This window comes from Nerophis lumbriciformis, linkage group LG13 (genome assembly GCF_033978685.3).
Source record: "Nerophis lumbriciformis linkage group LG13, RoL_Nlum_v2.1, whole genome shotgun sequence".
NCBI lineage: Eukaryota > Metazoa > Chordata > Actinopteri > Syngnathiformes > Syngnathidae > Nerophis > Nerophis lumbriciformis.
In genome coordinates this window covers 10,488,668-10,503,617 of record NC_084560.2, presented here as the reverse complement: position 1 = coordinate 10,503,617, position 14,950 = coordinate 10,488,668, and the positions used below count along the sequence as shown (strand labels likewise).

The window sequence follows — 14,950 nt, the reverse complement described above, 5'->3', positions numbered from 1 at the left end:
TGAAGTGTCTGTGACTCCATCCCCCGCCGACACGTTGGCACCATTGATCCTGGCATCACGGCAAAGCAAAGCTCTGAGTCTGTGCCAGTCTCGCCTTGAGCCCCCGGGCTGTGGTCTTCGCATTCACCTCGCTTTTTGGTGGCACCTTGAACCAGGAGCCGCCTGGCAGCCGTCCACCCACAGCGTGACGAGGTCACCGTCACCTGACTGTTGTGTGACTCTCCTCGCATGGCGACACGACTGCCAAAACACACCAAAAAAAACTAACTTCCAGATAAAAAGCTTGTATTGCTCTCAGCTTTCAAGGGGAACCGCACTTTTTTTAAATATTATCCATCATTCTTAATTGTTAAGTAAGACAACAACACATAGGTTTTTCTTGTTTGTATGCATTCTACAAACCCCATGTCCATATGAGTTGGGAAATTGTGTTTGATGTAAATATAAACAAAATACAATAATTTACAAATCCTTTTCAACCCATATTCAATTGAATATGCTACAAAGACAAGATATTTGATGTTCAAACTCATAAACTTTAATAATTAACTTAGAATTTCATGGCTGCAACACGTGCCAAAGTAGTTGGTAAAGGGCATTTCCTTTTAACAACACTCAGTAAACATTTGGGAACTGAGGAGACACATTTTTTAAGCTTCTCAGGTGGAATTCTTTCCCATTCTTGCTTGATGTACAGCTTAAGTTGTTCAACAGTCCGGGGGTCTCCGTTGTGGTATTTTAGGCTTCATAATGCGCCACACATTTTCAATGTGAGACACGTCTGGACTACAGGCAGGCCAGTCTAGTACCCGCACTCTTTTACTATGAAGCCACGTTGATGCAATACGTGGCTTGGCATTGTCTTGCTGAAATAAGCAGGGGCGTCCATGGTAACGTTGCTTGGATGGCAACATATGTTGCTCCAAAACCTGTATGTACCTTTCAGCATTAATGGCGCCTTCACAGATTAGATTAGATTAGATTTATTGGTCCCCTTGGGAAAATTCATTGTCACTGCCGTACATTTAAACACTAGACATTACACATCACACAAAAAAATAACAAAAAGACATCATACATGACTAACACACATTTACAGGCTTGTCAGACAGGTCGGCCGGGCCTGCTGTTAAGGGCGGCTATAGCTGCAGGGATCAGGCTTTTCCTGAGGCGGGCCCTCCGGAATTGCCTTGATGGTAGTGGGATGATGTATTGGTGTAGTGGGTGAGTGATATCCTGGACTATTGTTTTTGCCAGTCGGGTGATGGACCTGTGGTTTATGTCTGAAATGTTGGGTGTGGGTAGGCCGATGATTTTAGCTGCTATGTTTGTAATGCGTGTGAGTTTGGTCCGGTTGGTTACAGAAAGCATGGTGAAAAAACGTGGAACAGTACATAAGGATGGGTTGAACAATGCTTTGGTAAAGTAATAACAGGAGATGAGGTATAGTCCTTTAAGTTTCCGGATGGCGGACAGTCTTTGTTGACTTCTTTTTTGAATGTCCGTGGTGTGTTGATCAAAGGTGAGTTTATTGTCCAAGGTTATGCCCAGGTATTTAAAAGTGTCAACTGTTTTAACTGTTTGTGTGTTTATGATGATGGGGTTCTGAGGTGAGGGGGGGTTGAACCATACTTCTTTTGTTTTATTGACATTGATTTCCAGATAACTGGCTGTGCATGACTCTGTGAAATGTTTGACTGTATTATGATAGTCCAGGATGGATTGACTGTTGGAGAGGAGTGCGAGAATGGCTGTGTCATCTGAGTATTTTAAGTATGTTGTGGTGGGTGAGATGCTACGGCAGTCATTGGTGTAGAGTGTGTACAGGAAAGGGCTCAACACACATCCCTGTGGGACCCCAGTGTTGATGGTAAGCATCGGGGATGTGTTTGAGCCCACCCTTACTGCTTGCAATCGGTCGGTGAGGAAGTTGTGGGTGAGGTGGATCAGCTGAGGGGGGATGTTGAGCTGGTGTAGTTTCCGGATCAGTAGATGCTTCTGTAGGGAGTTGAAGGCGGAGCTGAAGTCCACGAAGAGGATCCTGGCAAAGTTGACTGGGGAGTCCAGATGCTGGAGGAGGAGATGCAGCAGGCAGGCCACAGCATCCTCTGTGCCCCTCCTGGCCCTGTAGGCAAATTGGAGGGGGTCCAGGTGTGGGGTGACAACTGGAACTTACAGATGTGTAAGTTACCCATGTCTTGGGCACTAATACACCCCCATACCATCACAGATGCTGGCTTTTACACTTTGCGCCTATAACAATCCGGATGGTTCTTTTCCTCTTTGGTCCGGAGGACACGACGTCCACAGTTTCCAAAAACAATTTGAAATGTGGACTCGTCAGACCACAGAACACTTTTCCACTTTGTATCAGTCCATCGTAGATGAGCTCAGGCCCAGCGAAGCCGACGGCGTTTCTGGGTGTTGTTGATAAACGGTTCTCGCCTTGCATAGGAGAGTTTTAACTTGCACTTACAGATGTAGCGACCAACTGTAGTTACTGACAGTGGGTTTCTGAAGTGTTCCTGAGCCCATGTGGTGATATCATTTACACACTGATGTCGCTTGTTGATGCAGTACAGCCTAAGGGATCGAAGGTCACGGGCTTAGCTGCTTACGTGCAGTGATTTCTCCAGATTCTCTGAACCCTTTGATGATATTACGAACCGTAGATGGTGAAATCCCTAAATTCCTTGCAATAGCTTTTTGAGAAAGGTTTTTCTTAAACTGTTCAACAATTTGCTCACTATTTTGTTGACAAAGTGGTGACCCTCGCCCCATCCTTGACTGAGCATTTCATGGAATCTACTTTTATACCCAATCATGGCCCCCACCTGTTCCCAATTTGCCTGTTCACTTGTGGATGTTCCAAATAAGTGTTTGATGAGCATTCCTCAACTTTATCAGTATTTATTGCCACCTTTCCCAACTTCTTTGTCACGTGTTGCTGGCATCAAATTCTAAAGTTAATGATTATTTGCAACAAAAAAAAAAGGTTTATCAGTTTGAACATCAAATGTTGGTTGGTTTATAATCTAGATATAACTTTCACCAACTCAGAGGAGATGCAGCAGCTCAATATGTCAATATAGCAGCATAAGCTAGTTAGCTCTGCTAAATATTGTTTGTCTGCGTTAGCGCTTATAATAACAATATGGCTAATACGTGTTAATATTCAGGTCACGACATGTAAATGGACTATTGTTGGCACTGTTTGGATGTTTTTTAGAGGACTTTATGGGTGCAATAGTGTACTCTTATTAGCCACCTCCTACTTTCTGCATTTTACAATTTAGAATACATAAACATAGAAAAACATTTATGTTCGAAAGCAAAATTAAACAAGTGCAGTTCCCCTTTAAAGTGGCAAAGCAAAGTGATTAGAATATGATTATTATATTTAAATGTGAAGATGCATCTTTCTTCCTGTATATATTATCCCCTATCTGTCATTTTCCTGGATCTTTGGACTCATTGTAGAATCACGGCATGGCCTTGGCACGGTCTCTGCACCAATAAATGAAAGGGCTCTTTATGGCGTACTTTCTATTCCCGTCATGAAGCGGTATTTATCTTTAAATTGGCAAACGTGATTTCAGGCGAAGGTAACTCAATTTTTAAAAATATGTTCATAATGTCTGGGTTACGGAACAAGGGACATTATATTATTACAATTTCCCTAAATAAGAAAATTGTCCCACCATAATTAGGTGGAAGAGTCGCCATTGTCGACAAAAGTGTATTCTCAGCTCACTCACCTTGTGTAATTCAAATAAGAACATAAGGTTTTGTCTTCAAATCCTTCCAGATACATGTTACACCAGTGTTTTTTAACCTTTTTTGAGCCAAGGCACACTTTTGCGTTAAAAAAATCCGGAGGCACACCACCAGCAGAAATCATCTCAGTTGACAGTAAAAAGTTGTTGTCGCAACTGTTGGATAATAATAATAATAGATTTTATTTTTAAAAAAAAAACACTTTATATTGAGCTAAATGCTACAGTGTATTAAAAAGTAAAAATAAAAAAATATATAAAGATAATTAAAATAAATTAAAATAAAAACTAGAACAGCATAATAGCTAGAACTAGTACGCATATATCTAAAAAAAAGGTTTTTTTTGGTTTTTTTTAAAAAGGGTTTTTAAGCCTTTTTTAAAAGCATCCACAGTCTGTGGTGCCCTCAGGTGGTCAGGGAGAGCGTTCCACAGACTGGGAGCGGCGGAGCAGAAAGCCCGGTCTCCCATTGTCCGTAGCTTTTGTCCTCGGAGGTTGGAGGTTGAGGATATGACTTTCAAACCATGCATCAATACAGCTCTTGTCTCAAAGTAGGTGTACTGTCACCATCTGTCACATCCCGCTGTGACTTATTTTGAGTTTTTTGCTGTTTTCCTGTGTGTAGTCTTTTAGTTCTTGTCTTGCGCTCCTATTTTGGTGTCTTTTTCTCTTTTTTTTTGGTATTTTCCCTGTAGCAGTTTCATGTCTTCCTTTGAGCGATATTTCCCGCATTGACTTTTGTTTTAGCAATCAGGAATATATATATAATATATATATTGTTTTTATCCTTCTTTGTGGGGACATTGTTGACTGTCACGTCATGTTCGGTTGTACACTGTGGACGCCGTCTTTGCTACGCAGTAAGTCTTTGCTGTCATCCAGCATTATGTTTTAGTTTACTTTGTAGCCAGTTCAGTTTTAGTTTCGTTCTGCATAGCCTTCCCTAAGTTTCAATGCCATTTCTTAGGGGGGAACTCACTTTTTGTTTATTTTTGGTATAAGCATTAGAAATTGTTTCTAATGAGTTTACATTTTCCCATGATCATTCCTGTCGAATAGAAACTGGACACATGGTGGTGTGTTTGTTGCAGGCTGGATGATTGACGCAGACAGCCGACCCAAGTTCAGAGAGCTGGCAGCAGAGTTCACCAGGATGGCCCGTGACCCGCAGAGATACCTGGTCATCCAGGTGAGACAATCCGGAACTAGCAAGGACACATTGAAAACTGCATATTGCATATTCAGAAGTACGTGGCTCTTAACTCAAAGCACTTGTATCTCAAATCGACGTCACCCATTAAATACATTTACATCAATTTAATCGGTGCTTAACCAAAACAAGACGATTTTAACATGTCTTTAAAAAACTAACGTTGAGATTAAAACAATACAAAATAATGTACTACTAACAACTACAGCAGTTTTATGAGGTAATGTATTAATAATCTAATAATCTCCTTCTCGCAGCTTCTCCATATTTTCATGGATAAATGTCTGCAATTTAGTCATTTAACATTCTTAACTCATTTAGTAGTAGTTTTTTATGAAGTAATGTACTGCATTTATCTTGGAGAGGTGACTTCTACAGGTATCTTCTTCCAGCTGCTTCTCCGTCAAACACACCATTAGCAGCTTCTCCTTATTTTCATGGATAAATGTCTGCAATTTAGTCGTTTAACACTCTTAACTCATTTAGTAGTAGTTTTTTATGAAGTAATGTATCTTGGAGAGGAGACTTCTACGGTATCTTCTTCCAGCTGCTTCTCCGTCAAACACACCATCAGCAGCTTCTCCTTATTTTCATGGATAAATGTCTGCAATTTAGTCATTTAACATTCTTAACTCATTTAGTAGTAGTTTTATGAAGTGATGTAATAATAATGTACTGCATTTATCTTGGAGAGGGGATTCTACAGTATTTTCTTCCAGCTGCTTCTCCGTCAAACACACCATCAACAGCTTCTCCATGTTTTTATGGATAAATGTCTGCAATTTAGTCGTTAAACAATCTTAACTCATTTAGTAGTAGTTTTATGAAGTAATGTAATAATAATGTACTGCATTTATCTTCGAAAGGGGATTCTACAGTATTTTCTTCCAGCTGCTTAACCATATTTTTATGGATAAATGTCTGCAATTAGGTCATTTAACATTCTTAACTCATTTAGTAGTAGTTTTGTGAAGTAATGTAATAGTAATGTACTGCGTTTACCTTGGAAAGGGGATTATACAGTATTTTCTTCCAGCTGCTTCTCCGTCAAACACACCATCAGGAGCTTCTCCATATTTTCACGAATAAATGTCTGCAATTTAGTCATTTAACATACTTAACTCATTTAGTAGTAGTTTTTTTATGAAGTAATGTAATAATAATGCACTGCATTTACCTACAGTATTTTCTTCCAGCTGCTTCTCCATATTTTCATGGATAAATGTCTGCAATTTAGTCATTGAACATTCTTAACTCATTTAGTAGTAGTTTTATGAAGTAATGTAATAATAATGTACTGCATTTATCTTGGAGAGGGGACTTCTACAGTATTTTCTTGCAGGTGCTTCTCCGTCAAACACACCAATAGCAGCTTTTCCATATTTTCCTGAATAAATGTCTGCAATTTAGTCATTTTACATTCTCAACTCATTTAGTAGTAGTTTTTGATGAAGTAATGTATCTTGGAGAGGTGACTTCTACATTATCTTCTTCCAGCTGTTTCTCCGTCAAACACACCATCAGCAGCTTCTCCATATTTTCATGGATACATGTCTGCAATTTAGTCATTTAACATTTTTAACTCATTTAGTAGTAGTTTTATGAAGTAATGTAATAATAATGTACTGCATTTATCTTGGAGAGGTGACTTCTACATTATCTTCTTCCAGCTGCTTCTCCGTCAAACACACCATCAACAGCTTCTCCATATTGTCATGGATAAATGTCTGCAATTTAGTCATTTAACATTCTTAACTCATTTAGTAGTAGTATTTATGATGTAATGTAATAGCAATGTACTGCATTTACCTTGGAAAGGGGATTCTACAATATTTTCTTCCAGCTGCATCTCCGTCAAACACACCATCAGCAGCTTCTCCATATTTGCATGGATAAATGTCTGCAATTTAGTCATTTAACATTCTTAACTCATTTAGTAGTAGTTTTTATGAAGTAATGTAGTAATAATGTACCAGCATTTATCTTGGAGAGGGGATTCTACAGTATTTTCTTCCAGCTGCTTCTCCATATTTTCATGGATAAATGTCTGCAATTAGGTCATTTAACATTCTTAACTCATTAAATAGTAGTAGTTTTATGAAGTAATGTAGTAATAATGTACTGCATTTATCTGGGAGAGGGGATTCTACAGTATTTTCTTCCAGCTGCTTCTCTGTCAAAGCAGCTTATCCATAGTCTCATGGATAAATGTCTGCAATTAGGTCATTTAACATTCTTAACTCATTTAGTAGTAGTTTTATGAAGTAATGTAGTAATAATTTACTGCATTTATCTGGGAGAGGGGATTCTACAGTATTTTCTTCCAGCTGCTTCTCCGTCAAAGCAGCTTATCCATAGTCTCATGGATAAATGTCTGCAATTAGGGCATTTAACATTCTTAACTCGTTTAGTGGTAGTTTTATGAAGTAATGTAATACTAATGTACTGCATTTATCTGGGAGAGGGGATTCTACAGTATTTCTCCGTCAAAGCATCTTATCCATATTTTCATGGATAAACACAGTGAATTTGTATAGGCAAAATTTTAATACACTATTTTTTTATGCACTCAATTTTTATTGACTGAATATTTCTGCCTTGAATATACATTTTATTTTTTTACACACTGCATTTTAATTTGTTTTCTGCACTGAATTTTATACACTGATTTTTTCATGAACTGAAATTTTACACTTTTTAATTTTTTTACCACCTGAATTTTAAAACACTGTATTTTGACAAACTGTTTTTTTTTTGTTTGTTTTTTAACACACACGTTGTTCTCAAAAATCTTTATTCAATGAAATCGTCAGGAAAATTTGAAAATTCTTTATAATTTTTACAATTCAAAGGCCATAATATAGAGTATAAAAAAAAGCTTTCGGTAATAAAGGCACAAATTAACCTCCATAATCTTGGCAAAGAAAGATGACAACATTTTTCAATGAAGGATGGGAAGAATAAATATTAATATTTATTTATTTATTTATTTCTTGCAGGATTTAACCTTTTTAAAACCCTTTGCCCCATCAGGAACATTTTTCTTTGGATTATGAAAAACAAATCATGCGCAGCGTTTAAATCTGTCCATCATTTCTAGGGGGATGACAGAATGAAGCTGCCCAGTCCCAACGACAGCAAGTTCTTCCAGAGTCTCCTGGATGAAGATGGGCTGGAAGACCTGATGGATGCTGAGGAGTATGTGGTGCCCCACACCCTAAATGTCCCCCCGCTGACGTACACGTCACAAACACGCATGGACCCCAGCAAGGTACAATGTCTTTTTTTCTCATGACAATTTGCTAATACCAAACAATGGTGTACAAGACGAAGGAGGTGCTGAGTGAAAAGTTAGATGTATACTGACAAAAACAAGGAATAAAAGAAGAACACAAAATAAAAGTACTACCACTGGGTTCTGTGATGCAGCTCTTAACTCAAAACACTTACATCTCAAATTAACGTTTCCCTTTGAAATGAATGGATTGGTGCTTAAAAAAAATTATAATAATTTTAAAAAGAAAAACAAACGTTTAGATATAAAAAACAATACTGTGTAATATATTACCTACAACCCCAGCAGTTATGTAATAATAATATTTACCTTGGAGAGTGGACTTCTAGGCATCTCCTTCCAGCTGCTTTTCTTTACTTTCATGGATAAATATTATTGCATTCAAGCACCTGCCTCGCTCATGTTTCTGATGATTTCTTTCTTCAATTCAATGAATATCATCCACTATGATACTATACTGTCTTTCACACTCATTTTTTCTCCTTCCCACGCTCGGAAAAAAAAGTTATGTAATGCTAGCGAGGAAGACCAGGTGTTTTGGGCGGACCTTACGAGGTCCACCGTGACATTTTCTGCGCCAACTAATGGCGGGGATGCTTGGAACTCAAAATTGTTGCTTGCAACTTAAGGGAATGTTAATGAGCCGAGAGACGGCGTTTATCTCAAAACACTCTTAAGTGGAGAAATAAATAATAATTGTTATGAGATTTATTTAGACAGAAGAAAAAATAATATTCAGTGCTTTAAGTGAGGGATCATGAAAAAATAAACCCAGATCTACTGTATACATACGCTATGTGGGTATGTTATTTGTTTTTTTCCCCCAAAAAATAACAAGGCCAATACTGGAGTCTGTGAACATTGCTCCAAAGTACAGATTTTGTGTTGATTTATTGACATGTGCAAAGGCAGTAAGTAATATGTAGAGATGTCCGATAATATCGGACTGCCGATATTATCGGCCGATAAATGCTTTAAAATGTAATATCGGAAATTATCGGTATCGATTTCAAAATTACCGGTATCAGTTTCAAAAAGTAAAATGTATGACTTTTTAAAATGCCGCTGTGTACACGGACTTAGGGAGAAGTACAGAGCGACATTAAGCCTTAAAGGCACTGCCTTTGCGTGCCGGCCCAGTCACATAATATCTACGGCTTTTCACACACACACAAGTGAATGCAAGGCATACTTGGTCAACAGCCATACAGGTCACACTGAGGGTGGCCGTATAAACAACTTTAACACTGTTACAAATATGCGCCACACTGTGAACCCACACCAAACAAGAGTGACAAACACATTTCGGGTGAACATCCGCACCGTAACACAACAGAACAAATACCCAGAACCCCTTGCAGCACTAACTCTTCCGAGATGCTACAATATAAACCCCCCGCTACCCACTACCCACTACCCCCTCCACCACAACCTCCTCATGCTCTCTCAAGGAGAGCATGTCCCAAATTCCAAGCTGCTGTTTTGAGGCATGTTAAAAAAAAAATGCACTTTGTGACTTCAATAATAAATATGGCAGTGCCATGTTGGCATTTTTTTTCCATAACTTGAGTTGATTTATTTTGGAAAACCTTGTTACATTGTTTAATGCATCCAGCAGGGCATCACAACAAAATTAGGCATAATAATGTGTTAATTCCACGACTGTATATATCAGTATCGGTTGATATCGGAATCGGTAATTAAGAGTTGGACAATATCGGATATCAGCAAAAAAGCCATTATCGGACATTATCTAGTATTTAATAATAAATAGTAAATGCTATGGAGTGGAACATGGGTAGGATTTAATAAGCTTTGTTCATTTCTACTCTTGTTTTAGGTCAATTGTAAAGAGACATGAAAAATAGATCAATATATCATACTTAAACTGTATACATGTTTAAAAAAAACTCCAACCAACTACACAAAAATAACTACCGTATTTTTCGGACTATAAGTCGCACTTTTTTTCATAGTTTGGCCGGGCTCCAGTGCAACTTATATATGTTTTATTCCTTCTTTATTATGCATTTTCGGCAGGTGCGACTTATACTCCGGTGCGACTAATACTCCGAAAAATACGGTAATAAGTGTAAATATAGCGTAGAAAGTTAGCATGCTAATGTTAGCATGTTGTCGCTTATATAATAACAACATGCCGTATTTTCCGCACTATAAGGCGCACCTTCAATGAATGGCCTATTTTAAAACTTTGTTCATATATAAGGCGCACCGCATTATAAGGCGCATAGAATAGACGCTACAGTAGAGGCTGGGGTCTTTTTGGGGTCTTTACATAAACACACAAATGGAAATGAAACGGCACGCCTCGCGCAGTCATATATCCCAGCATGCACCTTGCGCTCCTTCTTCTACGGGGGAAAATGAAGTCGGCGGCTGCTTACCGTAGTTGCGAGACCTGTTGTGGCTCACTATTTTAGTCCATATATAAGGCGCACTGGATTATAAGGCGCACTGTCAGCTTTTGAGAAAATCTGAGGTTTTTAAGTGCGCCTTATAGCATACTTGCCAACCTTGAGACCTCCAATTTCGGGAGGTGGGGGGTGGGGGGTGGGTGCGGGGGGCGTGGTTGGGGGCGTGGTTAAGAGGGGAGGAGTATATTTACAGATAGAATTCACCAAGTCAAGTATTTCATATATATATATATATATATATATATATATACAGGTAAAAGCCAGTAAATTAGAATATTTTGAAAAACTTGATTTATTTCAGTAATTGCATTCAAAAGGTGTAACTTGTACATTATATTTATTCATTGCACACAGACTGATGCATTCAAATGTTTATTTCATTTAATTTTGATGATTTGAAGTGGCAACAAATGAAAATCCAAAATTCCGTGTGTCACAAAATTAGAATATTACTTAAGGCTAATACAAAAAAGGGATTTTTAGAAATGTTGGCCAACTGAAAAGTATGAAAATGAAAAATATGAGCATGTACAATACTCAATACTTGGTTGGAGCTCCCTTTGCCTCAATTACTGCGTTAATGTGGCGTGGCATGGAGTCGATGAGTTTCTGGCACTGCTTAGGTGTTATGAGAGCCCAGGTTGCTCTGATAGTGGCCTTCAACTCTTCTGCGTTTTTGGGTCTGGCATTCTGCATCTTCCTTTTCACAATACCCCACAGATTTTCTATGGGGCTAAGGTCAGGGGAGTTGGCGGGCCAATTTAGAACAGAAATACCATGGTCCGTAAACCAGGCACGGGTAGATTTTGCGCTGTGTGCAGGCGCCAAGTCCTGTTGGAACTTGAAATCTCCATCTCCATAGAGCAGGTCAGCAGCAGGAAGCATGAAGTGCTCTAAAACTCGCTGGTAGACGGCTGCGTTGACCCTGGATCTCAGGAAACAGAGTGGACCGACACCAGCAGATGACATGGCACCCCAAACCATCACTGATGGTGGAAACTTTACACTAGACTTCAGGCAACGTGGATCCTGTGCCTCTCCTGTCTTCCTCCAGACTCTGGGACCTCGATTTCCAAAGGAAATGCAAAATTTGCATGGTTGGGTGATGGTTTGGGGTGCCATGTCATCTGCTGGTGTCGGTCCACTCTGTTTCCTGAGATCCAGGGTCAACGCAGCCGTCTACCAGCAAGTTTTAGAGCACTTCATGCTTCCTGCTGCTGACCTGCTCTATGGAGATGGAGATTTCAAGTTCCAACAGGACTTGGCGCCTGCACACAGCGCAAAATCTACCCGTGCCTGGTAATCAGACCATGGTATTTCTGTTCTAAATTGGCCCGCCAACTCCCCTGACCTTAGCCCCATAGAAAATCTGTGGGGTATTGTGAAAAGGAAGATGCAGAATGCCAGACCCAAAAACGCAGAAGAGTTGAAGGCCACTATCAGAGAAACCTGGGCTCTCATAACACCTGAGCGGTGCCAGAAACTCATCGACTCCATGCCACGCCGCATTAACGCAGTAATTGAGGCAAAAGGAGCTCCAACCAAGTATTGAGTATTGTACATGCTCATATTTTTCATTTTCATACTTTTCAGTTGGCCAACATTTCTAAAAATCCCTTTTTTGTATTAGCCTTAAGTAATATTCTAATTTTGTGACACACGGAATTTTGGATTTTCATTTGTTGCCACTTCAAATCATCAAAATTAAATGAAATAAACATTTGAATGCATCAGTCTGTGTGCAATGAATAAATATAATGTACAAGTTACACCTTTTGAATGCAATTACTGAAATAAATCAAGTTTTTCAAAATATTCTAATTTACTGGCTTTTACCTGTATATATATATATATATATATATCCCCGCGACCCCGAAGGGAATAAGCGGTAGTAAATGGATGGATGGATGGATGGATGGATATATATATATATATATATATATATATATATATATATAAGAAATAATTGACTTTCAGTGAATTCTAGCTATTAGAGATGCGCGGATAGGCAATTATTTCATCCGCAACCGCATCAGAAAGTTGTCAACCATCCGCAATCCACCCGATCTAACATTTGATCAGAACCGCATCCGCCCGCACCCGCCTGTTGTTATATATCTAATATAGACGATGCAAGGCATTAGTGAGGTTATAAAGCTTTTGCCTGTTAAAGAAAGGAGACTGATCCAATGCAGCACAGACATTCGCGTGCCACGCTGTCACGACCCAGACGCACACCAGTGCGCAATCATATGGGAGCCGCGCTGAGCGCACCTCCAAGCGCGTCTCGCTGCCGGCGACGGCCGGGTATATGGGCCCGACGCTCCAGCGCCATCCATTTTCAGGGCTAGTTGATTCGGCAGGTGGGTTGTTACACACTCCTTAGCGGGTTCCAACTTCCATGGCCACCGTCCTAGCTGCTGTCTATATCAACCAGGGTGAGCCCCACCCCTTTCGTGAGCGCACTGCGCGCGGAGTGACCCCTGTTACGCGCCCCCTGCAACAGGGGTGGCGGGCAGGTAAGCTGCGCGGGCGGAGCGCGCGGAGTGACCCCTGTTACGAGCCCCCGGCCACGGGGGTGGCGGGCAGGTAAGCTGCTTATCTGCTGCGCGTGACGCCGGCCGCGGCGAAGGCGGACGAGGCGGGGTGTCGGTGCGGTGGGCGCGGTGGTGACCCTGGACGTGCGTCGGGCCCTTCTCGCGGATTGCCTCAGCTACGGCTCCCGGTGGGGCCCTCTCGGGGGAAGGCGTCCCTTCTCCGCTCCGTAAAAGTGTCCATCTCTTTTTTTTTTTTTCTTCTGTTGTGGCATATGCAGCAGGTGCCTGCTCGTTTTTCGTATGTGGGTAACAACATTTAACTATGTATATATATTTCCCAATTGGTTTAACTGCCACCCGCCTGAATCTATTTAAAATCTAATTTTTTTTTATTTCAACCACCCGACCCGACCCGCGGATAAAATCTAATTTTCTTTAATTTCATCCGCCCGATCCGCGGATAATCCGCGGACTCCGCGGTTGTGCCCGCATCTCTACTAGCTATATATAATATATATATATGTATATATATATATATATATATATATATATATATATATGTATATATATATATATATATATATATATATATATGTATATATATGTATATATATATATATATATATATATATATATATATATGTATATATATATATATATATATATATATATGTATGTGTGGGAAAGAAAATCACAAGACTATTTCATCACTACAGGCCTGTTTCATGAGGGGGGGTACCCTCAATCATCAGGAGATTTTAATGGGAGCATTCGCATACCATGGTTTATATAGGGCACAGAGTGGGTGGGTACAGGCTGGCCTAGGGGCGTGGTGATTGGCTCATGTGTTACCTAGGAGGTGTTTCCGTCTATGGCGGCATGTTGTTACAATTTTGCTGCGTTTGTTGAGGGATGACAGGTCTGGACGGTAAATAATAAACAGTTTCTCTTTCAAGCATAGGTTGCATCTTTTATTACCACTATTGTAAGGTGTGCTGGATGCAAGAATTTGCCATGTTATTGAATATTCAACATTATTGTCTTTGAGGTCCCAAATGTGTTTGCTGAGTTCTGTGGTATTTCGCAGGTTTTTGTTCCTGAAAGAAGCCTTGTGATTGTTCCATCTGGTTTTGAATTCACCCTCGGTTAATCCTACATATGTGTCGGATGTGTTAATGTCCTTGCGTATTACCTTAGATTGGTAGACAACTGATGTTTGTAAGCACCCCCCGTTGAGGGGGCAATCAGGTTTCTTTCGACAGTTACATGCTTTGTTGGTTTTGGAGTCGCTCTGACTGGGGGTCGACGGCTCATTTGCAATTGTTTTGTTGTGGTTTGAGATGATTTGTCGTATATTGTTCATGCAGCTGTAGCTCAATTTAATGTTGTTCTTGTTGAATACTTTTCTTAGGTTGTTGTCTTTGGGAAAGTGTTTGTCAATCAGATTGAGGAATTTGTGTCCAATGTTCGTTGAGACGTTTTTGCTGTATGGGGGGTTGTACCAGATGATGTCGTTTCGTTTTCTGTTCTTTTTTGGCTGGTTTCCTGGCGTGGGTTCATAGGTGAGGGTGAAATTGTATCCGCTTTCATCAAGGGCTTTTTGGTACGGGGGGGTTGCTTGGTCAAATTCAGCTTTGCTAGATGACAGCATCGATAGCCTTTTATTGATTCCGGTAGGTATTCTTTTCGTGGTGGTG

The 14,950-nt window shown here is 39.9% G+C and overlaps 1 protein-coding gene across 1 annotated transcript in view; it reads left to right on the top strand.

Annotated features, from left to right (window-relative positions):
- The window catches only part of LOC133613865 (receptor tyrosine-protein kinase erbB-4-like), a 1,130,743-nt gene that overhangs the window by 1,074,602 nt on the left and 41,191 nt on the right, over window positions 1–14,950 (top strand). Inside the window, exons 24-25 of the mRNA XM_061971723.2 lie at window positions 4,868–4,965; window positions 8,087–8,257. Coding sequence (XP_061827707.1) covers window positions 4,868–4,965; window positions 8,087–8,257 — 269 coding nt within the window. The remainder of the gene's footprint in view (window positions 1–4,867; window positions 4,966–8,086; window positions 8,258–14,950) is intronic.